Source organism: Heliangelus exortis, chromosome Z (genome assembly GCF_036169615.1).
Source record: "Heliangelus exortis chromosome Z, bHelExo1.hap1, whole genome shotgun sequence".
Lineage (NCBI taxonomy): Eukaryota > Metazoa > Chordata > Aves > Apodiformes > Trochilidae > Heliangelus > Heliangelus exortis.
In genome coordinates, this window is record NC_092454.1 from 10,432,805 (window position 1) to 10,460,169 (window position 27,365).

The window sequence follows — 27,365 nt, forward strand, 5'->3', positions numbered from 1 at the left end:
ACGTGAGATCAACTGGTGCTCAATCCCCCACACTCCTCTCAGAACTGGTACTAGTTTTTCCGAGGGGAAATTGGATACGATTCATTTCAGTGAGGACATTGCTGAATCTTGAGGGTTAGTCTGGGGGTGAGCATGAGGTATAAAAATAAACATCTATATGAGAGTTGAGTGGAGAAGCCTTTTGGAGCTTTTTAATTATGTTGAGTCCTGGGCTTTTCCCCCCTGCTTTCCTGCTCCACAGTCCTGCACGATGCCAGGAGCCAGGCAGAGTGCTTTTGCTGCACAGATCTGCTTGCTGTGCTGTACTGCCTGCTCTCATAATGCCGAAGGACTGCATTTTGTCTTTAGTCAGATTGGCTCCATCATTTCGTATTTCCTTCTGAATGGATAATAAAGTGGAGAATCATTTTGAGGAGAGGAGTGTTGGTGCGCAAGTGAAGCGGGGAGGCTGCGTGTGTGAGGAGCTAGGCAGTAAGCAGCTGACGAGGAGGAGTAAAGTAGCAATATCTGCACAGCTTTCTCTCTGCCTCTGAAGTACAATATTTTCTGTTGAGTCACAACTGAGGAGAAGGATGAAGTTTTAACTATACTTGGTACTGCCTGAGAAAGGGAAAAGATGCACTGTGGCAGTGAGCTAAAGAATCTCTGTTGAGGGATGCTCCTGGAAGCCAACAGGATTTCTGCATTTTTGGCTTTTCAATTCATTGGCTTCTGCTGTTTTGTTTTTTTTTTGCTTTTTGGATTTTTAGTAGCTGTTTGCATTTTCCCCCTCCCCCTTCAAAACATGCCTTCAACTTTACCTGATTTCTCATCCTAATGCTGCCATGGAATGGGATGTTCTCGGTGCCTTTTAACATTGCTTTCCCTGATACATGAAATGGGACATCAACAATATGTTGATAATCTCCATAGTGAAAGTTCATTATCTGGTGAACCTTTAACAAGATTAGGAATCCTTCAGGACTTGTCTTTTCTATGAGAACAAGCTGTTGTATCCTGTAGATTTCTATTAATTGTATACATTTTCTTTTAATTTTAACCTTTTATTTTGAAGGAGAAAGGTAAGTAAATGGTTGGAGAAATTAAGTGGCTATGTATAAAATGCAAGTGGGCAGCTACCAGGAAGAACTGTTCTTTATTTCTAGAGTGGGCATTGTGTGTCTCTCTGTGTGTGTGTGTGTGTGTGTGTGTATGTATGTGTGTGTACTTAAGCAATACAATAGCTCCATAGCAAGCTGACTGGATTTAAACACGTGCTTTGTAAAAACAATTTACTCTTAGTATGTTCATTTGTATGCTCTATTTCTTAGTTTTCTGTTCACCTGTTAGACACTAACTGTAGATGTCTTATTGTTGGTATAATTGAGGTTGTGTCTGTTTACTTCTTATACTTTTCAGTTTGGAGGGTTCATACCTCGGCTGGAATTTGATATCAAAATGACTATTTGAGGAAGAATTGAAAGGAAAATGAGATTTGGGGATAATTTAAATTTGATTACTTGAAACGCAAGTATCTTGAGAGTAATTAAATTACTGGTTTGAGTCTTCCTTAAAATGTCATGTAAAACAGGATTGCTTTTATCCTAGAGTATTTGTCATTGGCCTGATTTGCTGTGCTGAGAAGCTTGTGAGCTGATGAGATGAAATGACTGGCGTGCAGGAGCAATGAGGATGCTGTACAGGCTTGTGAATCAGAGCAGATGGTGTGACTGTTTCAGATATCTTTTCAGTTTTCATTCCTTTTATACAGGCAGCTTTCTTTTGCTAATGGAGCGAGCCTTTGGGGGGTAAACATCACGACTTAATAGAGAATGCTAAGATTTTCTGTCCTCAAGATGAAAAGGAGGAAGCTTGTAGAAGTGAAGCTCCAGTTTTAGCCCAGGAGGATTTTAGTTGCAGAGTGCTGCAGTTTAGCAGCATGAGCTGGAAGACCCTAATTATTCCATCAAGTTGCTTATGTTACCTTCACCCAGCCTGGCTGATTGCTGCTGAGTGTCTGCTCTGAAGGAGTGCAGGACAGGTTAGAAACAACGAGCAAGATTGTGTAGCAGCAGTCTGTGCTTCAGCTTTGCTAGCACTGTCCTAACAACAGAAATTGGATCTCCTAATTTATCTCCCTGGGTTGGTGAGTTCTGCCTTCCTTCCCTACCTGGGAGCTTCCCTGTCCCTGTGAGCTGAGACACTGTTATCTGGAAAACTAGCTCCAGACCTCCTCAGGGAGTAATCAGAGTTTTGACAAAATTCTTAGGCATGAGTGTTTTCTGGTGGCTCTTGTCAGAAATACAGCCGTCAGAGTTCACACTATTGCTTCAGCACTGGTTTGTAAATTGGATTACAAGTAGAGGAAAGGTACAGCATGTTCTGTTTCTGCTTGTTCTAAGGCAGAGTTTTTAGCATTCTTGAGCACTTTCATAATGGTGCATGTTAGCCTTATTTGAAGTAGAAGCAGTGGCTTTGTACTGGCAGTTCTGTCTTCTTTTCAGGGGTAGCGAAATACTCAGAAATATTTGCTCAAAGCTTAATAGACATTTCTACAGCACTGATCCAGCTAACTTGCCCACGTGCTTCAGTCCTTGTGCTTCAGTTTTTAGTGTTATTTCTTTTAAACAAAAAGTTGGTTCTTACTCCTGGCTTACCTGTCCAATGCAATACTTGGTCCTTAGAATGCTGATTTGGCAAAAATCTGTTTTAAGGAACATGTAGTGCTTTAGGTTGTTATAGGTAAACCATCTGCTGGTTGATTCAGCTGTGTACAAACCCCCCATGCTCTGGAAACAAGGGGGCTGAACTTAATTGCTTCTCAATTTGCTCTTAAACTGCTGATAGCTACTGCTCAGGTTTTGTGTTTGCTGCCAAGGGGTGAAGTAACTTTACATAAGAGCGACAGCTGTGATTTCTCATCTTTTTTTAGCAGCCAGTTATCCTTTTTACCTTTTTCTCAGCACAGGCTGCTCTCAGAACTAGGCAGGTTCCTTAGACTTAGGTTGCTGCCGGCTAGGCACAAGCCTTGCACTTACACAGTCGACAGCTTCCAGCCTGTGCCTCCCTCTTCACTTGGGGACAACTGCTATTTCTGTCTCTGCTGCCTCTTCTTGGCCACCAGGTAATGGCAGAACTAATTTGTTACTGAAATCAGAGCATTGCTGTGCCAGCCACTGCTACTTTTAGCTTTCAGAAAAAGCTGTGATAAAAGGATGTGGCTGAATGAGGGAATGAGCACATTTTAGGGGATGGTGGGGCTGCCTGATGCTGAGGCACTCTCTGGGGGCTCCCAAGACAGCTGGACTTAAAAGGCTGGAACATCTCAGTCCTTTTAAGTCAGTGCTCACAGGAGTGATGCCGAGGGGACAGCCAACATTGGTGCCATTTTACAGAAAGCTGAGACAGACTTAGCAACTTTTGTAGTGTTCCCTGCATTTGTAGGGGGTATAAAGATGTCAAGGCAGGCAGTGCTATCTCCTTACTCTAATACACAGCAATAGTCTTTAATTACATTAATTTCATTTAATGCTATTTTGCCAAAATTTTTTATGCTGCAACACTTCCATGATTGTTTTACCCTCATACTTAGGGATTTTTACTGCCCCTTCGCTTTGTAACCACACTGATAAACTTGCTGGTACAGAAAAATATTATTCAGTGGTGTTATTGCCTCAGTTTGCCTGTGTAAAAGCTAAGAATAACACCTGTGTGGGAGGTGCAGAACAGTGTAATTGATTCAGCCATTATGCAGTGTTCCCCAATCAGTTTTCCCCCATGAGAGTGACTGGCCAAATTTGACTTTTTTTTACATCTACCAAACTGCTTTGGAAAGGTTTCAAGTGTGTTTTTTCTGAAATGTGACGGGCAGGAGGGCTGGCTCTCACTGATCTCATCGTTGGTGTTCTGACAGAGCTTTTTGCTCAGCTTTATTAAAACAAAACTGTAGGAACAGATGAAACCTGGCAAACCTCATTGGAAGTCCTTAAACATTTCAGAAAGTTACACAAGTGGGATGGGGTTTTGCAGCTCTTGTGGTAATTCCTGAACAAGAACCTAGGCTGAAGGTTGGCTGCAAAGGGACTGTGAAAGAGTTATGAAGGAACTGTATAGTAGTTTCTTTCTTCATGTTGTTTTATTTGAAAAATAATTTTCATCCTTTTTAACTGTCTTTTCAACAGCATGAATGTATTTCCTCTTTAAGCCAGTGTGAAATGCCATGTGTCTCTTCTGCACCTTATTCTTCACAGAAATGTCCTGAGGTGAACACATTTTTCAAGACAACGTTTTACGCCCCAGTCCTGCTGTTCTTCACCCAGGATCACTCAGCTCAGTACCTTCTTTTTCTGATAATTCATGCCAGGACTCAAAAGTTAGAGTTTTATCAGGAGAAGGTGTGAAAAGACACATACTATTAAAACCAAACAATAATGCCATGTTTACATACGACCTAACCCAAAATTAGATCTAATCATGTTAAATAGAAAATTGCACGCTCACCTGCAGAAGTCATACATCAGCAAAGCTGGCGGTAACCCTTCATATCTCTGTCACACCTTGTTAGGATTCTTTCAGCAATTAATGTGTTTAAAAGTGCTATAGTATTCACAGGAAGAGCCAATGTTTCAGCACACAGATTGCTGGGGCGATGTTGCTATGGCAGCCTTAGTCATGATTTCTTTCTCTTTTTAATGCCAAAATCTTGTTTTCTCAGAATGTCCTGCATTTTAGTTATTGGTGTTCTTAATGTTTAAATGGTTCTTCATAAAGAAGTAAAGCCATTTGTCAGTCTTTTTATTGTTTTCCCTATTGTAATTGTTAGGAGCAGTAAGGCAATACTACATTGTGTGTAAGATACTGTCAATACAATCAACTTCAAAAGACTCTACTGAGTGCCATGAGTTGATATCCAAAGAGACTGCCGTGAAGTGTTTTTTGATCACAATTAATTTTTTTTACACCTCTTTGTTGGTGGCTCTGAACATCTTGTCTGCCCAGGGGTACCTGCTCCTTCTGATGTGATGGTGTGGGGAAAAGGTGTCTCAGAATTTCCTTTGCGAAATGAAAACTATGATGAAAATCAGCCAGTAAAAAGATAAAGCAATCTCATTTTAGCAGAGGTTGTGCTCCCTCACCTTGTTCTTCCACTTAGCTGTAGCTGGCTTGCTGCTGTGTGGTGCAGGGTTGAAGGCACCACAAAGCTGCCTTTGATTTAAACCACATTTGTCCAGTGGCTCATACAAGTGAAGATCCTGCTCAGAGGGGGCTGCAACCAGCTCTCCTCTCTCTATTTGGGAGCCTGACCTTTCCCAGAGTGCTGTAAAGATAAAGTATAGCTGATCCCCAGCAGATGAGCAGAGATGTCATAATTGGAATATATTCCTTCATAGGATTTCTCACATTCTTGTTTTTTACATCTTAGCATGCTATGTTTGTGTTCCTATTGTCATTGCAAATCCATATGTCATGAGCAAAAGTAACTGCTATTCATGTGATAGGAGGATGTTTCAGAAACATGGATGATGACATGGTAATATGCTGTGCAGTGTTCATGGTAGTTTGTTTTTTTCCCTCAATTAAAATCCTAGTATGTCAGTTTTGTTCTCATGGGAATGGCAAGACAACCCAAGCACCCCCACGTAAAGCCAGAGATATTTTTCTTCTAGTCAGCTTGAGCCTGGCTTCCTTTTGGGAAGTTGGGGAATGTAGAAATGGTGGTACCTGTGCATGCTGCTCTTCAGCCTGCATACCCAGAGACAGCTGTGCTGAACTGAGCATGGAATCCTCCTGGAGAGAAGTGCCTGCTAAAAAGGCAGTCAGAACAAAGTTTGTGTAGTCAGTGGGGGCTTTGAAGTATCTGGCAGGATACCAGGATGCAAATACTCTTTCTTTAAAGACTTAATTTCTTGTTATGTGTTAATGTGACTCCTGGAGTGATTCTGGAAGAGGAAAAGACTTCAGCGAGGATTTGCATCCAGCTTAGGGTTTTTTTTTTGTTGTTTGTTAGGGGTTCTTTTTGTTGTTTGTTTTTTTTTTTTTTCTTCTCTGTCTGAACCTACAGTAACTTCCATTGTCACTCTGCCTATCTGTGCTACAAAGAAACTCCAACACAGGCAACATTAGAGGAGTAAGGGGAGATCTTTACAGGGGAGAAGTGACTGCAGAGCACCTGGTCTGGAGGGGTGGAGAGGAAGAGGAGCACACGCACAGCCCTGAACAGGGAGGAGGAGAAACATGGACCCTGGCAGGCGGTGCAGAGGCACTGTGGGGTCAGTCCACAGGATGGAGGGGGTGAATACCCAGAGCTGTGTGGGTCTGGGGTGACAGAAGGTGTGGAATGAAGGGAGGAAGCCCGTGGGAGAGGTGCAAAGAGGGCAGTACTCTTACCCACTTCTTAGCATTCATGTTTGTGGGCAGTGCTTTGTTCTTTGGTGGAAGTGGAGATTTCTGTTCAGTTCCAGCCACTGTGGGGAGAGGTAGAAAGGCTTCCTTCTGAGCCAGAGCTTCTGTCCTCATGTTCTGCTCTGGCATTGCTCCCATGCAGGGAGGAAACAGTTTATATCCCTCATGGGGCAAGCTGGTATTACTGGTATTTGAAATCAAAGATATATTTTTTAAAAATCTCTAACAAAGTATTTATGTATCTATCTCTCTATATACACATACATCAATAAAAATGACAGCATTGTAGTGTTTGCACTGAGCTGCCTGCTTGAGAATGGCTACAGTCCTGCAAGTAGCAGTTCATTGGGAAGGAGTCATCCTCTGTAACAAGCTGCTGTTGTTGAGTGTTGCAAGAGACAGAGGAAATAAGAGCAAACTCCAGCCTGAATTGCTTTCTTTTTTGAAACTAAAATGATCATTAAGTGGTGCCTTGAAAGCTGCATGCAGAAGGAAACATGATGAACATTGATCTTTCTGAGGGAATCCTTGCATAAGCATGTGTAGGCTTTTCTCCTAGCACTTGCAGTTCGATGTGCTGGAAAATATTTAAAATTAGCATCTCTGTGTGTTACCCTCAAGCAACAGATGTAGGGAGCCACAGCTGTAGAGCTCTTCTTGGCTGCTGTTGAATTCAGGTGCTTGCTCTGTGAGGGTTCACTTCTTAATATTGCTACAGAAGTGTTTTTCTGGTGTTAAACACAAGTTAGCCACTCAAGTGAAAGGTAAAATGTCTAAGTGGGGGAAGAAGAGAGTTTCAACTCTGTTCCTTGAACGAGTCTTTAGATAAGAAAGACATTAAAAAGAAAACTGAATTTTAATGGACCAGTGGTCTGAAAATTCTATAAAATGAAAACTTGTTTTCTCTAAAAAGCTGACAGTCAATCTAACAGAGAATTTGTTTAGCCAACATAGGTGCAAGTATTGACTTTGGTACGGAAGCTCAGATGAGATGCTTAATGATGGGGCTTAAACCTGAAGCACAGATGCAGCCTCTGTTATACAATATCAATTACCTCTGACTATAGAGATTGTATTTGTAGACGATGCTTCCTCCAGACCAAAACCTGCTCTCTCCTTCCCTGTTCCCAGAGTGAAACAACAAAAACAAAACCAACATATTCATCAGGGTGAAAATGTTCACTCACAGAAAAATGCTGGTGGTAGAGTAGATGGCTGTAAGGTGGCCTTGAAACAGCTAAACAAGCAATGTTAGAAACCCTGACCCCTGATTCTGTTCCTTTCAGCATAGCAGTGAACCTTCCTGTGCAAAGCTGGATGCACTTGGCACGATTTAAGTTAGACTGAAAGTTGCATGTGATGATTATGTTTATGCATTTTGGAACCTTTTTGGTTTTTTGTTGTTTTTTTGTTTGTTTGTTTGTTTTTTGTTTTTTTAGAACTATGTAATCATAAATACAAAGGGCACTTACTTTAGGTCTTAAACAAGAATGTGAGAAAGAATATGTGGTTCAGCAGCACATCCAAATTTCCAAATTCAATAGTCAGAGGCACTGTTGTTTTCCAATCACCTTGGCTCCAGGAGGACCTTTGTATGAGTCTCTGTATGCCATACTGTCTGAAAGAGGAATCTCCTTCTGTGTTGTTTAGTAAGTACAGCATTGAAGACACATGAAAATTTTAAGCACTAAACATAACATTTTTTTTTTCTTTTGCTCTTTGCAGAGGGGATTTAAATCAGGAAAATGATCCACAGCAAAATCTTGAGGGTTGGAGTAGAAGTGACGTGCAGAATCTTCATGCTGTCAGCTCAGCCTGTTGGTGCATATGCCAAGTGTGGCATATTTAACTGCAGGTTAGCTTGGGAGCTTGAAAGCTTTGAGGTTTTTGAGGTTTTTTTTAGTGTTTCATGGCAAAATACTAAGATAAAAATATTAAAATAGCAAAAAGGTTTTACACTTGAAATCTGTCATCCAGTCTTCCTGCCACTTTATATCACTATTTGTGAGTCTTGTGGGATAGCTGATACTGCACAAAGTTAAACTTGATTTCTGCTTTGGTTTGAAGCAAGAAAGGATGAAGACTGTGGCCTTGTAAGGAAATATGCAGGGATAAAATCCCTAATAATTTTAAGAATTCTGTATTCAGAGGGGTAATTAATTCACAAAGTAGTACATACACCATTGCCAGAAGTTCAGCTTTTTTTTTGAAATTTTCTTGGATAAAAGAGGGAATGAGATACACTTACTTTGGCAAAGAGGGACCTGATCTCGAGAGGTAGCCAAAATCAGGATGATGTCTGAACACTTTAAATATCACTTCCTCTTTTTGTCTGCTTTTATGTGGATGCATTTTTCTTATTCTGCTGCTTAAGTTACTTTGGCTATTTCTATCTGAACCAGAATGTAATGTTTTTTCCCCTCTTTTGGTAGCTGCTACGTGACAGAATAAAAACTGGATGTGAGTTGTGCATTGAAAAGCGATTGATGTGTTCTTGTGCAGCTTGTAGCACTATGAGAAACACAGGTGCAGCTGCTGATGATGTTTGCTAGAAGTAGATTGAAAAAGCAAGAAAATGAAATTACACTTCTGCACAGACAAACTGTTGTAGAACTGTGGGGCAGGAAGCAATTCCGGAAGCAAAAACTCCATTTGTTTCTACGTGACAAAATGAAGAGACTCCTTCAAGGCCAGAGAGATGAGAATCCGAGCCATGCCCATCACTGCCAGCTCTCCCCAGTAGAGATTGAAACGGACATGTTTGTTTGTGGAATAAAGAGGAGCCCTGGGAGCACTGAATTTTCCACTGCTGGAGGTGACTTTCATCAGGATGGAGGACATGATTCCAAGGGAGTAAGTGAAGTGTGTGTTGGTGAGGTGGAACTGAACTGGGACGGCTATGTGAAAATACCATGCTCCATTCGACAAAACAAGAAGGATTTGCATGGAAACTCTTCTGATGGTACAATGCAGACCTCTTCTGAAAGCATGGGCAGAGTGTCTGAGGGGCAGGACCTTTCTTCCCTGAGCATTAGCATGAACTGGAGGGAAGTAGCTGAAAGGCAAGGGTGCTTTCCCCAGGAAAAGCCCATTGCATACAAGAGCCGAAGGCGGCAGTCAAGAGATCGCTCGGCTGATGTGGTTGATTACATTGTTAAAGAGCTCCAGGGAATAAGTCGGATCCAGACAGAGATTGCAGAGCTCCGGCAGCACCTCACCTTGATAAAAGGCTCTGTGGATGAAGTCTCCAGCTGTGTGGATACAGTCTTAAGTGAGATAGAAGGCCTGCAAAGTGGTTCCACTGGCAAAACCCAGGGTGCACACGCTCGAGAGCCAAGTAGGGAGGTAGAGGTACACAAGGAAGAACCAGTATTATATTTTTATGGCATCCCAGAAGAAGATGGTGAAAACACAGTAGAGCTTGTCTGCAGCTTCTTGTCTGAGTATCACTGTTTCAATGGTATCCAGTGCAGTAAGTATATAAAAGATGCTTATAGATCAGATACTGGTACATGCAAGTCACTAACACCAAGACCAGCAGTTGTGACATTTGTCAGTTGTGAGCAGAGAGACTTTATTTTACAGAAGTCTGTCCTTCTGCAAAGCTCAGGGGTCCAGATTGTTACCAGCGAGGAGCAAATGCTGCAGAGCCACCAGAGGGGCAGCAAAACAGAGTCAGTCTCTTCACAGTCTGGCTTAAAGAAAAACAATCTCAACACAGTGAATCCGGAGTCAGCTCAGACAACTGATGCAGTTGGGCACCTTCGAACAGACTCAAGCCAGGTTAAGTATAAAAGCAGGAAAGCACAGTGCCTGGGGGAAAGAGCTGACCCTGTGCAGAAGTCAACCTCGACTAAGAAAAGCAACTTGCTGCCTGAAACTGGGAAGGAAGCACAAACAATAAGCTTCAGTGAGCAACCTTCAGATGACAGTCGCATTAACCAGGCTCTTCATGAACCTCTACAAAATCTGCAGGTGGCCAATTTGGCCAAATCAAGTGATGGAAATTACTGCTGCTCACCTGACTCTTTAGACTGTGCAAGCCAGATACGTGCTTCAAGCACTGGCAGTGAGCACAAGCTTGACACTGAAAGTGTCACTGAGAATGGTACTTCCCTTCTAGATAAAGATGAGGGGATAACCACAGAATCAATTGTAACAGACTGTGGTAGCTCATGCAAATTTACTAGTGTGGAGAAAGTTGATGTTCAAAGAGAAGATGTTTCTAGCGGGGTGACAACTACTAGCTATGATCATACAACAGATGACATGGCTTATAGTAGTGACAGTCTGAAAGATATGATCCAAATGGACCTGAACGATCAAGATCCAACTGATCAGGTCTTTAGGGATGTCTTGGAAAATTCCCAGTACTTCCTTGACCATTCTCGGGATAACATTGATCTTGTGGACATGAAGTTTTACACTAATAAGCTTGGGAAAGCCATTAATCACTTCAGGTCAGCTCTGCAGGTGGTGTTTCACAAACTGGAGACAAGTGATTCTGAAATCCTACTGGAAAATGATAGTGGCTTACAGATGGATGATGACAATACACTGATGCTGACCAGTTCGGGTCTGTGTGGCAGCTCTGACAACTTTGCAGAAACCCCTCCTAGTCAGTCGTCTGACAGCCAGGCAAACACCACTGCCAACAGTGAAGCAGCTGCTCAGATGCAGTTTGTTCCTTCCAGTCTTTCCTCTGTTCCACATGGGTCTCCTGTTCCCAGTGTGATGCCAACATCTGACTATGAGATCGCTGGTGGGCAGTGCTTGCCTCCTGAGGAGCTCGGGGGAAATGTGAACTCTCTGCCTGAACAAGTAAAGGAGTGTAGACCCATGAGCCTTGACAAAGTGTGTGCAGAGACCATCTATCTGAACAAATGCATCAACAATTTCAAAAATGTGCTGAGGGAAAAGAGACAAATGCGTAGGAGACTCTTAAAAGAATTAGAGCAGGAAGGAAACGGGATTTCCACTGAGGAGTCAAACTCAGGTAAAATGAAAAATAAAGTTTTTAAGGAGATGTCAAAACCTGGTATTTGTGCAGCCGGTAGCTACCACCTCACTCTGTGAGTTAACAGTGTACTAGAAGTTGTGAGCAAATAGTTATGAAGGCAAGTATTCTGCAGAACAGCATGGACCAAAAAAACCCTAGAATTTATTATGTAACACGCTGAAATGCAAGTTTGTTTTTCTGTTTTTCTTTTTTTTTTTTGTTCTGTTTTGGTTTGTTTTTTTAGGCAGGGAGAGATATGCATTGCATCTTCAAAATAGCAGGTGTTAAGAATTTCTCATCATAATTCGTGACTTGGTTTTCTGTTAAATATAATAGTTAAGACATGTGATAACAAAATATGCATTTGAGCTATAAGTAGCCAGATTTGCAGTTTTGGTAACTAAGTGGATCCAAACTTCAAGTGGCTCCTTCACAAAGTGGGAGTTCTCAGTGTTTAATCAGTACTGGATGTTATCCTAGTAGAGACCTTTAAGAATAAAAATCAAGTGATAAAACTTTCTCAGTATCATCCCTGTCCAAATCATTAACAGGTAGGGGAAGAGATCTGAATGTTTAAAGAGTGATAGATATTGGAACTCCCGCTTTAAAGCTTCACACCCTTACTGTAAGCCTCCCTATATGAAATATTTTGTACACTTCTCTCCTTGTGTTCATGAAAGATAGAGTAATCAGAGTGCTCTTTTTCCCATTAAAAGCGTTGTCTTACTCCAAGTGTCTTTTCCAGTGACTGTGCTCTTGCTGTCAAGAGACAACCTGTCAATTTATATGTTAAGTACCAATGACCTTCTCAGATATGCAGATCATAATGCTTGTAATCATCTCCTTGCTTTCTTATGTTGTATAAAGTTCTTAGTGTAGATTTGGTTCAAACAATAGATTTTTAATCAGTGAAATGCTAGGATTTCTTAGGAGGCTTGGCACAGATACATGGATATTTTTGTCTTTTGAGGGAATGTTTAGATTACTAAGGTACAGATAGTACAGATGAAACTGATTTTGGTTTTAATTCAGAAATGTATTTCTATTTAATGTTGATTTTTTTTTTTCCTTTTTTTTTTTTTTTTTTTTTCCCCTTTTTTTGGTAGTATTTGGGTATTGTGCAAGTCCAGGACTTATGTCCTAATTTTAGGACCTTAGTCAACAGTAAGTGAATTAGAATTTGCCACAGTACAACAGAAGTTTTGATGTACTGTATTTCTGAATGTGAGAGGAGGCTGTTATCTCATCAGAGTTTAAGTAGTACAGGCATGTTCACAAGGCAGAACTGGACGAGGTGGATGACAGCCAGACTTCTGTGCCTTAGTTGTGGCTCCAGAGTGGACTGGCATTACAGAGCTGTCCTGGTTCAGTTTTCCTGACCATCTAGTGATGTGACCAACAGTGGATGCTGGTGTGACACTTGTGTGTAAAGGTGTATCCATATGGTAGAGAGGACAACTGAAGTTACAACAGTAAGTATGGGATGAAATCATGACATGCTCTGAGAGACAGGAGGAATCTAAAGGAGCCAAAAGTAGTGGAAAACACTGGGTGAGGGATGAGAAAAGGGAGAGAATTCAGAAAAAAAGCCCAGAAGACATGTCAGGGATCAAAGCAGGCCAGACCATCACAGCAAGGCAGGGAAACTGAGAAGGGAAGAGCAGCAGGAGAGTCAGGAGTGCAGCTCAAGGGACACAGGTCAAAACATCAGTGCTTGCAGAGGACGGCCAAGGAAGCTGTGGGTGAATAACCACCTGGCAGTAGCCAGAGTGAGAGAAGGGAGTGACAGTATTGCCAAGGGCTGCAGAGCAGGACAGAATTAGTCATGTACTCATTCAGTTTGAAATAAGGTTGTTTTGGCATGCATTTTCTGAGAAAATGAAGCAACTTCATGTACTTCTTCACTACTCAAATTTGAACCAAGTTTATTTTCTTCCTTTGGAAAAGGTTTCATACTCAGAATGCAATAGGAGGTTGTTGGGTTTGCTTTTTTTCACAGCTGTGGGCGAGTGTATTTGTCTTACCTAAAAAATATGATTTGTTCTTCATAGGCTTCTAAGTTCATGGGTTGTGTCTACTGAAAACCCAGTTCTGCCTGCTGTTGTTGGTTCTGAGCCTGAAACACTGTATTACTCATGTGTGCTTGGAAGTTCACTTTAAGATACCTTATTAAATATGCTTGGCAGCAGTCTGCAGCAAAGGAATGGATGATAACTTTGAAGGTTTTGATAAATGAGTGTGTTTTGTGAATAAGAGATGATGCACTGGCATAAAGGTTTAAATTATTTATAGTTGTACACAGATGCAAATTACGTGAACAATTCAGAACGTAGCAGATGCATGTAAATAATTATTATGTTTAATTTGAAGTCAAAAGAGAAAAAATGTCCCCTGAAAATCTGAGCAAGCTTTTAAAGTTTTAAATTGAAAGAAAAAAAAGAAAAAACATTCATTATTGAAAATGAAAGTAGTTTGACTTTGTGTACGTTAAAAAAAGCCCTGAAATGGTGGTGATCTTTGTAGATGTAAATTGGCTGCTCAGACTCTGAATGGTGAAATAATTCTGTGATCGAGGTTTAAGCAAGTTAGTCACCATTGAAGATGGCTGTGAGCACACTTGCTTTCACAAGACAGAACCAGAAGATTTTAAATCTTTGAAATTGCTCAGAGCTTTACCAAACTTTGTATAGGGCTTGAAACTGTCCCTAGCTGCCTTAAATTGAAGGGAATCAGAAATCAAGGATATGTATGGAATTTAAGCCAAAATAATATTTTTTTTTCTTCAAAAAATGAGTCTAATGCAGGATTTATTGCTTTTTGTTTGTATAAGAATAAGTTTGACCTATATTTGAGAAACTCCAGTGCCCTCAGGCCTTAAGATTAGGCAGTGCTAGTCCGTGTCAAGGATTTTTCTGTGGAAAATCAACCGCAAATGAGTGAAATGAATAAGCTTTTGAAAAATGTGTAGTTTGCATATGCTTACTGCTAGCTTGTTGCTATAGTTGAGCTGTTGCACTGCCAGAGACTCCATCTGTCCTCACTGTTTTCCAGCCAGGGGCTAGAGCAGGGCTTTTCCTGCTCAGCATGACTGAGACCCATGGCAGGCCCGGGAAGGGGATGTGAGTCTACATCTTCTGCGTCTTCTGCTCTCTGAGACTTCACAGGAGGAGACATCAGGCAGGAATCTGTTTACGTACAAAGGAGATAAAACCCAGGAATGGAAAAGTCTAGGTCTCCTTGCGACCCACTGAAACAAGACAGGAGAGACTGGGCTTGAGATTTAAGGTTTTGGAGTGACTGTGCAAAAAGAAGGAGAAAAAAATCAGAGGACTTGGAAGTAGAATTGGCGCTGTTTAGATGAGAGGGATTTGCTTAATGGAAAGGGACAGGCAGCGTGATGGCATAGCAAATCACTTCAGAGCAGAGGAGTCAGAAGTGTCTGTGCCCAGGAAATCATGTCCCCTTTGGAGTCTGGACTCTTAGGTTTCTTCAGCCTCTCCAGGTTGGCAGGTCTGGGCAGAGCTGGATGGGGAAACACAGCACCGCTGCAGCACCACTGCTGTCCTGCAGAAGAGAGCAGTGTCCTGCTACCTGGGTTTTCTTCTCCCTTAGCTCACATAGACCTGCAGGGTGGCCCAGAGGCCTTCTTTCAAGATGAGTATCCATGCAAGCATATCTTAAGTTAGAAAGTAGGGTTTTTATTTTAGCTATAACGCAGCACTTCATTTGCTAAAGTAATTTGACTTCTCCTTAGTGATTGAATTAAAATAGCTTCTGTATTTTTCTTAGTGATTGCATGTGTGTAATTACACCCATATAGACAGTAACTTTGAAAACTATTTTAGCTTTTCAACCAATTTGAGTGGCCCTTGTTGCCATGAAGATATTCGTTCCCCTCCATCTTTCATATGCAAATGAGCAATAAGATTTTTCTATGCAGATACAGAATTATCATATTGGAATACTTAAAAAATATCATGGGTGCACCGGAAGTTTTTAGAATGATTTTCATATAACTTTACTAGCCTTGAAATTGCCTATCCATAAACATGAAATTTAATGTAGGAGGCTTCTGGGTTTTTTTGTGGTTTTGTTGGTTGTGTTTTGTTTTTTTTTTTTTCCTCAGAGGAGAATTGCCTAGATTTATAAAACCAGAAAATATCTCTGTGTTATGGTATTTGTGAAACCAAAATGTGTTCCATGGGAGCTACTGGTTTCCTCATAATGGGCATAATGAGCAAGGGGTGAAGACAGAAGGAAGGGGGATGCCTTGGATGCAGGCAGTCTGGGGGAGTGGCAACAAATCTGTCCCTCTCTGAAACAAATACAGGTTCTCTTCTTTGTGTTGTAAATAGCAACTCTAAACTCTAATTCCATATTAAGATTACTTAAAATTCTTTCAAAATCAGCTCTCAAAAGTGGATGCTCTAATGCACGTGCAGTTACAGATAAAATTTGATTAAGATTAACTCAAGATTAATTAGTAGAGATTAATCCACTAGAGTATGTTGCAGGAAGCACATGGGAAAACTGCTGCACAAATGTTTTATCAATTTGTGGCAAATGTTTACCTCTCTTTCGGAAATCATTTTGCAGAGCTCATGGCAGAAATCTGGTCTATTAACTTTTGTTCCTCTCCTTCTTCTCTTTTTTTCTTCACAGAAGGAGGTAGAGGAGAGCTCCAGGTTGTACATGTTGTGCCTTGTAACCAGCATCTCTTTCTGAAACTCCTGTGTGTGCATGCCTTGTCTTCATGTAGCCAATTGCTCCCACTGAGGCACTGAGTGGTTGCTGAGATTCAGTTTAGCATGTTATGATTGTCAGAGAAGTTGTTAACACTGTGTATGAGTTAAGAGTCTGTTCAGTGTGCATTACTTTGTACTAAAATGAAGACATGAATACTTGGAGTGATCTCCTCCCTTTGGTGCTCAATGGGGTGTGTGTTGTGCTCAGGCATGGCATAAGCAGAGTACGAATTATTTATCCTGCCTTTTCCAGTCTTCCTCTTTATGAGTGTTGTTTAAACCTACTATTTCCTCATTTTTCCTCAGCTGCATTATTTCATTCCATCTCTACTTGGTTTGTACACTTACAGCAGTTAAAGTGAGAAGTACCCCTATGGGGTCTTATACTGAGATTAAGCAGGACTAGGGATGCTGGAAAGTGTCTGTAGCAGATCGTGTGCCATTTAGGTACAGGCTGTACTTTGCTTTCAGCAGTGCTGTGTCCTGTGGGAAAGGCAGTACTTTTCCCCTAATACTTAGAGCTATTTGCTCTCTACCCATTGGCAAGTCACCTCTCTGTTTATCATTCTGTGGGCAACAGATAACTTTTTCTTTTTTGGAGGATTCACATAATTTTTTCATCCTCTGCTGTGTAACATTGTAGTTTGTGTTTGCAACTATACCTCATATAGAAAAATGTCTGGCTCTTGGATTCTCAGCTTACATATTTTCTTGCCTCTATGCTGTGTGGATTCAATGCTTACTGTGCCTCTGCCTGTCCCTTAGCTGTATGAATCAGGGTAAATCAGCTTCCTGGAGTAGGCTGAATATTACACGTTGGCCTCTATGTGTAGTAGATCTCACCCTTGGAGTTTGACAAATTTACATGTCTGAACTTTCCTGGCTCATGTATCAGCAATTTTGTTTTGTTATTACAGGTAAAGGTCAGTCCCTTAATGTTTTTACAGGAAGATTGAGATATCGTGTGAAATATTGGTGTCAGATTCTGTCCTCTTCTGGCTTCAGTGCAAAAATACTGCAACCTCCTTTAAGCTGCTCATCTGGCAGCTGGAAAATTGATTACTGGAAGATACATCAGGGCAAGGAGGTTCCTTTGGGAGTCTTCAGTCATTATTTAAGTTGACTCTGTAGAATAAATACAGTGAATTTAAAATCATTGTTTGGCTTGTTGCAGCTTTGGGTTCCATGTTAAAATGTAGAATACTTGAGTCGGTGAAGACAAGATTGATTAGTTTAATGGGGATATCTTAGTTCAGTCTGATTCTGCTAATACCCTAAAAGAAATGGTCTAATTAGGCATTACTGGAAGTTTAATACAGACGGTGAAACAGTTGCTCCTTCTTTTAGCCTGATTCAGATTAATCTGTAACTAAATTGAGGTTTTCAAGGTTTAATGATGAAGAATGGTATTTGAAAACAAGTTAGGATGATTTGCAAAACAAATAAAAGATCACTGTTGATTTTTTCTTATCTGTTTAAATAAAGCAGCTTTCCATGTTTTACATCTGTTTTTTATCTGAGAGGATAATGTGCTAGACACAGTACTGAAGTGTGATGGAAAGGTACATTGTTAGAAAGCCTCTTATGTGGAGAGATGAATTTATATTGAGAGGGCCATCAGATCTGGGAATGTTTTTCCTTTTCTTGTGCTTCCTCAGGCTTGGTGATTTTCTCTTTTTTGATGCCTCTCCATCCATTTTATGGACTTTCTTTTCTACAGAAGTACAGATTTTTTTGTTCTGTCCGGTGAAACATCATCTTGTTTATGAGATAAATAGCAAATTTTACAAAATGCAGCTTGGTAAAAAAACTTCTCAAATTACTTCTGAGTCTAGATGCTGCTTTTCGTGAATAAGCAAAATTCCTATTAGTTTCCTTTTTTGTCTTCACTAAACATTCCCTTTCCCTACAACTGAATACTGCGCCTTAAACGATCGTGTTTGTTACCTTGTTTAATGCAGATGTATTGAATTTATTGAAATCTCCCTCTCTACTCTGCTCTGGTTCACCCCCTACTCTGTTCTTGTGAGACCCCACCTGGAGCACTGTGTCCAGTTCTGGAGTCCCCAGCATAAGGAGGTCATAGAGCTCCTGAAACATGTCCAGAAGAGATCCCCTAAAATGCTCAGAGGGCTGGAGCACCTCCCCTATGGGGACAGACTGAGGAAGTTGGGGTTTTTCAGCCTGGAGAAAAGGAGGCTCTGAGGTGACCTTATAGCAACCTTCCAATATCTGAAGGGGGCTACAAGAAAGCTGAGGTAGGGCTTTTTACATGTGTAAAGATCAGGGGATCAGGGAATATTCTTTAAAACTTGAAGAGGGGAAATTTAGATTAGACATTAGGAAAAAAATTTGTTCCTGGGAGGTTGGTGAGACACTGGCACAGGTTGCCCAAGGAAGCTGTGGCTGCCTCCTCCCTGGAAGTGTTCAAGGCCAGGTTGGATGGGGTTGGGAGCAACCTGGTCTGGTGGGAGGTGTCCCTCCCCATGCAGGGGGGTTGGACCTAGATGATCTTTAAGGTCCCTTCCAGCCCAAACTTATCTCTGATTCAGTGCTACTGTGTCACTGGCATTATTTTGCTAACTGGTTCTTGCACATTAACTGGTTACTGCATGTTTTAGGTTTCACCCTACATTTATACTCACCTGCACTTCTTCTTCCATGCAGTATGTTCTCCTGTCTATTGAGTAAGCATAAAAGAAGGTTGTTTTTGCTAAACTAAGGAAGCTGTCTTGTTTTTCTTGCATCATAATATGTTTACATTCGCATGCTGCTTTTGCCTTTTTCAGATGTTAATTCTTCTATTTTTATACGGAATAAAAAGATTGTATCCTTCTTTCAGAAGGAGTCTTGCCAGTGGTATTTATGCTTTTATTTCTAGGGAGTCATTTCACTGGACATATTTTATGGGTGGTGTTTCCTCTCTACATGCCTGTATCATAGTGGCTTGTGGTCAGGGTCATGACTATAGCTCAAGTCCAAAATAAAGGTGTCACATGTTTTTATGCACCAAGAAACACCTTCTGTGCAGTCAAATTCTCAGCGGGGTTTGAGACTCAGACCTTGCCATTTGTACAATGTTTAATCCTCTGTCGTTGCAGTCTTTGTTGATGGCAGTTCTTTCCATTGGCCATCTGAGCTCTCTTTCAATGATTCTCTGGTGTTTGTCATCAGGGGATTTTATGAGCAGATCCTACTCACTCCCACTAGCTTCCTTACTGCGTTGTCCATGGCTGGCTCTGTTATTTGTTTACTCACCTTAAAGCTCCCTGCTCCTTCTCAGCTTATCTGGCCTTATTAGTGTTACATGGCATTGCATCAAAAGTTTTTTGTCAAAATGAAAACTCAGTTGATAAATTCATTCTACAGTCTAAAGAAAAGCGGTTGCTTTGTCATAAAAAAAAAAAAAGAAAATGCTTTCAAAACCTGGTGTACCCTATATGATATTTTTCTTGTTTTGCAGTTGCTTCCATGTTAATTCTTTCCTTTATGTTTGTTCTGAAGCCTTTCAAGCTGTTGAAGCCAATAATGAGCCTACACTACTAGGGATCACATATCTCTCTTTCACCCACACACATTAGCTGTGGGTACCGTGTTGACTCTTCCACAGTCTTAAAGCATCAGTCCTTGTTTGATGGATGTCAGGTGCTGGTTCTCTTGGTGTTTTTCCAGGAAGAATGTAGCCTGGAGCAAATTACCTCTTTACTTTGCTTTATTTTGCTTTCAGCAAGTGATAACTCCTATTTCCACACAGGCATCACCTGCCTTGCCTCTCCGTGGGTACTGTCACTTACCGAAAGCTCATCCTTTTGTTTCATGCTGCTGGTCCAGGATGATTTGTGAATTCAACTCTAGAGGAGTTGTCTTTCCTCTTCTCTTCTCTTCTCTTCTCTTCTCTTCTCTTCTCTTCTCTTCTCTTCTCTTCTCTTCTCTTCTCTTCTCTTCTCTTCTCTTCTCTTCTCTTCTCTTCTCTTTTTATTTGCATGTCTAAAAGACTTGGCAAAAGCATTTAAAACAATGAACAGAAGAACAGTTTATCAGGACTCTCAGCAGTGTTAACTTGGCATGTCTCAAAATCTGGGAGGTAATGGAGGTTTGTTTATTGATCACATTTTTCTGCCCTTCTCTCCATCCATACTGCTGGCCATTCTCTGCTGAGTTGTGGTTGCCCATTAGAAATTATTGGTGCTCAGTTAGATAACAGCTTTCCCTGGATCTTCCCCTGGAAAGAGTTCTTGATACTCTTGTGGTCTCCAGGATGCAGTATTACCCATGCTATTCCCGATATGTTAATGTCTCAAGTACTGGCCATTTGTATCTGGAGTCTCTCCGACCAACTGATTGAAAAATCTGTTGCACTAACTCCTTTTACCAGTAAATGTTGCCATGCTTGTGTTTGTCGTTCTGTGCCATTCTGTACAGCAGAACTGACCCAGGTCACACTCAGTCAAGTGAAGCATTGTTCTAAGGTTACTTTCTGGCCACAGCTATTCCAGGTGCTCAGAGGTGAAGGTAGAGATGTCTTCCCTTGTGGGATCTGAAGGGTCTGGTTGCATTTCCTTTATGAAATCTACTGTCTTGACCAGGACTTGATTCAAATCCCTCCAAAGGAAATGCAGATTTTGAGATCAATGTTTTTGGAAGCACAGCTTGGAGTGGAGATGCATAGAGCACTGTCCTTCCTACAGAAGCCTGGATTCTTCTGTGCTGCTCTGGCTGTGGAGAAAACATAGAGCTGTGCTGGACCATGGGCCTCTGCAGGCCTGTGTGATCATGTAGAAAACAAGGACAGTCCATTCAATTACAGATAAGGTCTTGCTGGCTTTGCCTGTTTAAAAATAAAATGAAAAATTTAATGTAGTTTTTGGATCTGCCTAGCCACGGTGTTGTAAGACTAACTAATAAAGTTTGTACTATTGCTCTGTACGAACTGAGACTTCAAATAGAAGCTTATTTTCCATGGTTATTTCTGTTCTTCTTGGCAGACATCATCTGCCACCTGTGAACAGTACATCCAGAGGTTGCACAGCTCATCCAAAGCTCAGGACAAAGTAAATTAGTCTTTCTTTTGGGGTTGTGTTCTTTTATCTTTATTTCCTGACATATTCCTTCACTTTGTGATGATTCTCAGGTTGTAAGTCCCATGTCTGGAAATAATTTGTTTTCCACTGTGTGCAAATTGCAGTCTCTTTATACTCTTGGCAGACATGGCTGTCCGAGCTTGAAGTATTAGCTAATTAATAGTGTGTCTCACTTAGTCCTTTTTGGAACAAGCTTTTCTTTGAGGCAGTGCAGGAGGATATACGAACTATACAAACTGGAAAGCCTGGAACAAAGAGGCTTTCAGTTATTGTGCTCTTATCCAAAACGTTTTTCCCCAGGTACGTAGTAAGTGTTTAAGCAATTCTCAGCTTTAATCAGCCCACTAAAGATTGTCCAAACAATGAAACATTGCTCTGTAGAATACAGTTCTAATATGAAAATAAGAAGATGGTTTGAATTAATGATTATGAATCCCCATATTTGCAGCCTGTGATGTTTTCTATCATGACCCTGCAGTCATCTTGCATGTGATGGCCCTTGTTTTACATCTGTTGGGAATTAAATACTTGCATATGAATGGGTGAAGCTGCAATAGGACCTCCTTGCTGAAGGGGCTAAGGAGCCTTTGCATTTGAGCATGAAAAAATTTCACAAGTGTTTGTACAAAGTTTCATGCTGATCAGTTGTTTGTGCATTTAATTTCTAACATCTTCATTCTGACCATGTTTCTGTAAATGATAACAGGACCTCTCCAGTAAGTTGTGGGTTTTTTGGGGTTGGGAAAAAAAAAAATCACACCGGTTTGTCTTCAAGATGGTCTTTTGAAAGAGGAGTTGCACTGAACACACTCTTCAGGTTTCAGTCCTAGGTGTTCAACGAGATTGCACAGCCTGTTTGTGTCTGTATCACTTGTCCTGATATGTTGGTCATTGGATGAGTTTCTGTATGCATTTGCCTGCATGCAGTGCAGTCTGTTATCCTTTCATCAGAATATAACCTGAATATTTTTTTCTGGTGGTATTGGGAACTAATTTCATAATGTTATTCGTCTTCTTTCCATCTAAGGGTCAAGATGAGGCTGATCCATCAAAACCACCCTGGCTTAAAGGAGGGTAAGTGGTATTTTGAAACCTTATTTTCCTGTTTTTATAATTAACAGTGTACTTTGAGGTTTGCAGTTTAGCCCTAAGTATAAGCAGCACTTCTGATATTTTTGATGGCTCTTATCAACAATGATCAAGTGGTCGTGTCTCATGTAGTGCCAGGCTGCTGCTATATTTCAGAATCTGCTCTTAAGCAGCTGGAGGTGGGCTGTACAGCTCTTCAAGAGATCTGTGGTTAAGAACAGAGTTATAGTTGCAACATGTAATCTATAACATTAGAGCAGCAAGTGTTTATGGCACTTAAAGCAGTGTTAAATAATCTTTACAGAGCACCACAGAGTGGTCTGGATGAAATTCTTTTTCCTGAGTCAGTAACTGATAGCATCAGAGAAGGGAAATTGGAGCTCAGGAAGATTGCTGTCTTTTGGTCTTGGAATTAAAAAGTAGCTTTGAGCAAGTCTCCTGTTACAGAAGTCTTGGTGACTTCTATGGTCATTGTAGCAGTCAAAACTGCAGTAACTGCAGGTCATTGCAGTTTGTTATTTTTCAAGCAGTCATCAAGCCTCTTTTGTAGAGGTAAGACTGTTCTCTCCACCACACGCTACTCACAGCAAATGAAGCAGACAAATTGTAATTGTGTGTAATTTCAGCATGACATTCTTCATAATAGGTGCCAGCATGGTAGCTTCCCTAGGATCCCCTGTGGAAAAAAAAAAAAGACGATGCATTTTACAAGCTGCTCCATTATGTGCTTTGTACACCACCAGGGCCATGTGGTTTGGTGGTGATGCACTCATTAGGAGCTGACATAGCAGCAGGTTTGCCCTGGAATCTCAGCAAGAGGTTGGGTTGGCTTGTTACACTTTTAACTTAATTCTCAAACTACTGAAGGAAGCTTCCCTAATAAAACGTGAAGTTAAATTGGAGGCTTCATTATACGGCTTTCTGCTTCTGGAGTAATTTTTCTGCTGTTAGTGTCCCTGCAAAGTGTGCTCAACACCTGCAGATGCCTGGAGATGCCTAGCAACCCTGTGCTTTGCTAAGGAGCCTGGGACTTTGCTGAGCAGGAGAACTGGCAATTAGCAGAAGCAGAAGACAGTGATTTATTCTAACTATAAACAGCACCTTCGTGTGCTTTAACCAGGAGACAATGTACTGAGTTTATTGGTTCATGCACAGAAAATTATTTCAAAGCCTGAAAGAGGAATACACCTACAGTCCTGAAATACCTAAAAATGTGTTTTGTCAATTCAAGGCAATATTTGCTCTAGTCTGTAATTTTCCTCTTTCAGTGTGAGCTCTAACAAAATAGACTGGTAAATGCAGTTTTGAAAAACGTTTGGCTTGTTCACTGTGTCGCTGCATACAAGCGCTTTCCAGAAAAGGAAGTTGTGAGTGATGAACCTTTAATTCCACTATTAGCCATGTTGTGGCTTATTAGCCACAAAATATGTTAAAGTACTTACGGTAAGAGTACTTCTTTCATATGGAGATTAGAGAAGCGGTGTCCTTTGAAGGAAGTAATCATCTGTCATTGCAAACCATCTTTGCTTACTTAAATTTTCGAGATTTAAGGAAGGGTCTGTGTGATAAAACTTGTATTAAAAGATGAATTCTTGCTTCAAGCTATTTGCACTTTTAGCATAATGCAACAGCAGCTCCCTGTCTCTAATCATGGTCTTTAAAAAAAAAATTACAATTGATATTATGGGTCAGTGTCTTGAGTGTAATTTCTCATATCTATATATTTTATTTATCAGTGCAAATCATCTTCTCATACAGAAATCCTTTTCACTCCTCAATACAGCCCTCTATAATAAGGCTATAAATATTACATGCATTGCAGAGGAGAGTTACCCTATTATACATAAAGCTACAGTATGCATATTTGAGGCACTGTCAGTAGTTCTGTCTGTGCAAACACTAATTTAGGTAAGCAAAATAAGGAGTTTGATTAAATGGAGAGTTGAGGTAGGTGAAAGCACAACAAGTTACTTTGAAAATTAAGAATAATTCCTGAATTATTGTTATTTAAACATTAACAAGCTCAAAGTGACTCAGATATCTGAGTCTATAACTATCTACATCCTAGGACACCTCCCTTGGTTATTGAATATAAGCACTTTTCAAATATGTTTGTTCTCTGTCAGCCTAGCTTGCAACTGTTTCCATCCTAAACCTCAGACTATCATAAATATTTTGCAAAAAACCAGGTGGCAACTAGACATGTTTCTCAAGCACAGTAATTTAAGCTCATCTTGAATTTATAAAACATGCAATTTTAATGGTTTTCTTTCCTAGGAAATGTCAGGAAAATAGAAAAGAAAAATTAGAAAAGGAATAAAATCATTACAAAGTATATAGAAAAGAAGAATAAATTCACAGCTGTACCATTGTCTCTTAGGAGTGCTTACCCTGGATTTTTACTTGTGACAATTTTTTTGCATCTTTTCTGGTTCTCCTTTTCTATTTTGCATATACTTTCCTGATTCAAATGATTTGACACAAATTTTTGACCCAAAACTTACTGACAAGCTGTATTGTGATTTAAATAATGCTGGAATTCTTGGTGTCAGATGGTTAGTGTTCTGTGACACCTATTTTATCCCAATTCAGTACTGCTAGTCAGTACTGGAAAGGATTTCTAGCATTAGAGTAGCAGACAAAATTCCATATTTGATCCCAGGGCTGGTCTTAGTGCTGTCAATATTGACAGTTTATGTGGATGTATCTTATTTCTTGATGTGGGTCATATTTTTCTGTAATAAGCCAGAAAGAAATACTGCAGTGTAGCTCGGGCAAAATTTTTTTTCTGGAAATTCTCTGTCGTAAATGAGCGTAGCCTCATTTGGTGAAAATGAGTGAAAACATGGTGAAAACACCATATAGCCTCACTGCAAGGACTTCCAGCACTGTCAGGCAGTTACCATTCTTGTCCAGAGATTCCAGTGGTTTTAATTAACTGCTGTGAATCTCCACCTTTCTCCTGTCTGTGTTTGTCTCCCATTCCCAGCTGTGAGGTTAAGCTGTCACAGCTCCTGTGGGTGGGTTGCAGCCCTGGTGTGGGAGGGCAGAGACGCGCAGGATGCTGCGGTGCAGATGTGACTCATGCTCCATGCAGAGCTGATGCACTTGGTGCTGTGACACGTGGCTGCCCACCTTCCCACCAGCCAGTTCCCACCTGGCAACTCAGGCATGTCACCCTCATACACCCCATCAAAAACATCAATTTTACCATCGCAGAGCTGTGGTTTGTTTCTGTATACACCCGCTGCTCCCTTTAAAACAGCCTTGGGCAAGGTTGTGTCGTGACATACTTGTCCATCCTGGAGCACCAACTGCTGTGACATTGGTTGGCCATTGTTTGTTTGGTTGTTTTTTTCCTGGAGTTTTTTTTTTTTCTTTTTTTACTACTGGCTGTATTAAAAGGGGATTTGATTGGGTCCTGCTTTAAAGGTTTAGTTGCCTTCTGTCACTTATGAGCCTTGTGCTTTTCATGGCATGTGTAAATTTGTACTGGCATTTTGGTTTCCTAGATTACCTTAAAGGGTAGCTCCATGTGGGTCTTTTATTTCAGTAATAACCATTAGACTCATACTCCTCTTCCCTGTAGCTGTGGTCTAAAGCCTTTTAGCTAGATGTGATGTACCAAATCAGCAAAATACACGTTTGAAGTGCTAGCCAGTTTATCATGCAACTGCAAGAAGGTGTAAGCCAGCATGGTATGGAGTGGAAATGAATGGCTAAGGATTGAGAGGCAGAAGTCTCTGCCTCTACAGTCTCTGTATCAGAGGAGGCAGCCTCAGAAACCATATTCTTCATATTCTTAGTGACACCAAGCCATGAGAAAAGTTGGGGAGCTGGGGAGGTTAAGTGAGACAGTGAGAGGAGCTGAGGGGTTGGCTGGCAGGTGGGTGTTCATTGCAAGGAGGGAGTCACATTGCAGGTCCCTTTTTCAGTCCAGGGTGAATTCAATAGATGCAGCAGCAGAGAAATGGGTGCTCAGGTCCAAAAAACCAACCAACCAAACAAAAAAACCCCACAAAACCATTATCTCAGGGATTTACAGATCTGTGCTGTTGATTTACTTTGCTCCTTCAGGTTGAATTAACAGACCTTCTTCAAGCACAGGCATACGTCCATGCATGGCAGGTTCCAGATACTAATTATTCAGGCTGGTCTCATCAGGAAGGAAGGAGACTGTCATGTTTTATTTCTGCAGACTCCAGGTGTTGCTGGGGTAATGCCACTTTTGCCACCATTGCTACCTCTGTAAGTAAATGGCAGCCCTTGTGTACAGAGGTCTGTATGGCTTGAAAGGCTGAGCACCAAATAAACATAATCTTCTTTCTTCTCGGATGTGATATTTTTTTCTCTAATAACTGTGTGGACCCTGAGGGCCAGGATTAGATATGTTCTAGCATAAATCAGATGATGAGTAGCATCATCCTGGCCTGCAGCTCATAGACTTTGTCATGCTCCCCTCCACCCCCCGTCAGTGACACTGGGTAGGAACAACTGGATTGTTTTGCATGAAGAAGATACACAATCATTTTTAGCATTATCTTTAAATTTTTAAAAGATACAATCTTCTGACTGATTTTGCTTCCTCCAATAAAGCTTTCCCACCCAAGCCTAACACAGAATTACTGAAATGAAAGGAAAGAGGGTGGAGAAAAACTGTAGACAGGGTGTTTCCAAATTTCGAAAGTCTTTCCTGCCATGGTGCTCATTACCAGTAGTAAAGTACAAACATGAGCTGTCCCTAAGGAGTAAAAGGTACTTCTGAAAGCAGAGGTGTGTGGCTCAGTTACCACATACTTATTACTTAATCCACATATTTATTGCTGCCATGAGGTGAGTATATTTGCCAAAACAATGCCCCAAAGAAGCAGCAAGGATAAAGCTGCATTAACTTGCTGTGCTGGCAGCAGTGGCTCTGAAGCACTGGGTGCTCTGCAAACACAGGACCTATTCTGAGCTAGGTCAGACCCTCAAGCTCTGAGAATGAGAAAATTACCTTTTTTTTAGTGTGAATGGCTTTGGTTTATTATTAAGTTGCATTTACTATGAACTGATTCTTCCTTTTCTCAT

The 27,365-nt window shown here is 40.9% G+C and overlaps 2 protein-coding genes across 16 annotated transcripts in view; both read left to right on the forward strand.

Moving 5' to 3' along the window:
• The window catches only part of LOC139789463 (protein unc-13 homolog B), a 213,666-nt gene that overhangs the window by 103,928 nt on the left and 82,373 nt on the right, over positions 1-27,365 (forward strand). For all 15 annotated transcript variants that reach the window (XM_071730242.1, XM_071730244.1, XM_071730245.1 and 12 more), the window contains one exon: positions 22,234-22,280. In XM_071730242.1, coding sequence (XP_071586343.1) covers positions 22,234-22,280 — 47 coding nt within the window. The remainder of the gene's footprint in view (positions 1-22,233; positions 22,281-27,365) is intronic.
• Positions 455-16,356, forward strand: LOC139789465 (protein unc-13 homolog C-like). Its single transcript, XM_071730257.1, has 4 exons — positions 455-1,061; positions 8,107-8,236; positions 8,814-11,377; positions 16,043-16,356. Exons 3-4 carry the CDS (start codon positions 8,920-8,922, stop codon positions 16,162-16,164), a joined length of 2,580 nt encoding a protein of 859 aa, XP_071586358.1. The 5' UTR covers positions 455-1,061; positions 8,107-8,236; positions 8,814-8,919; the 3' UTR covers positions 16,165-16,356.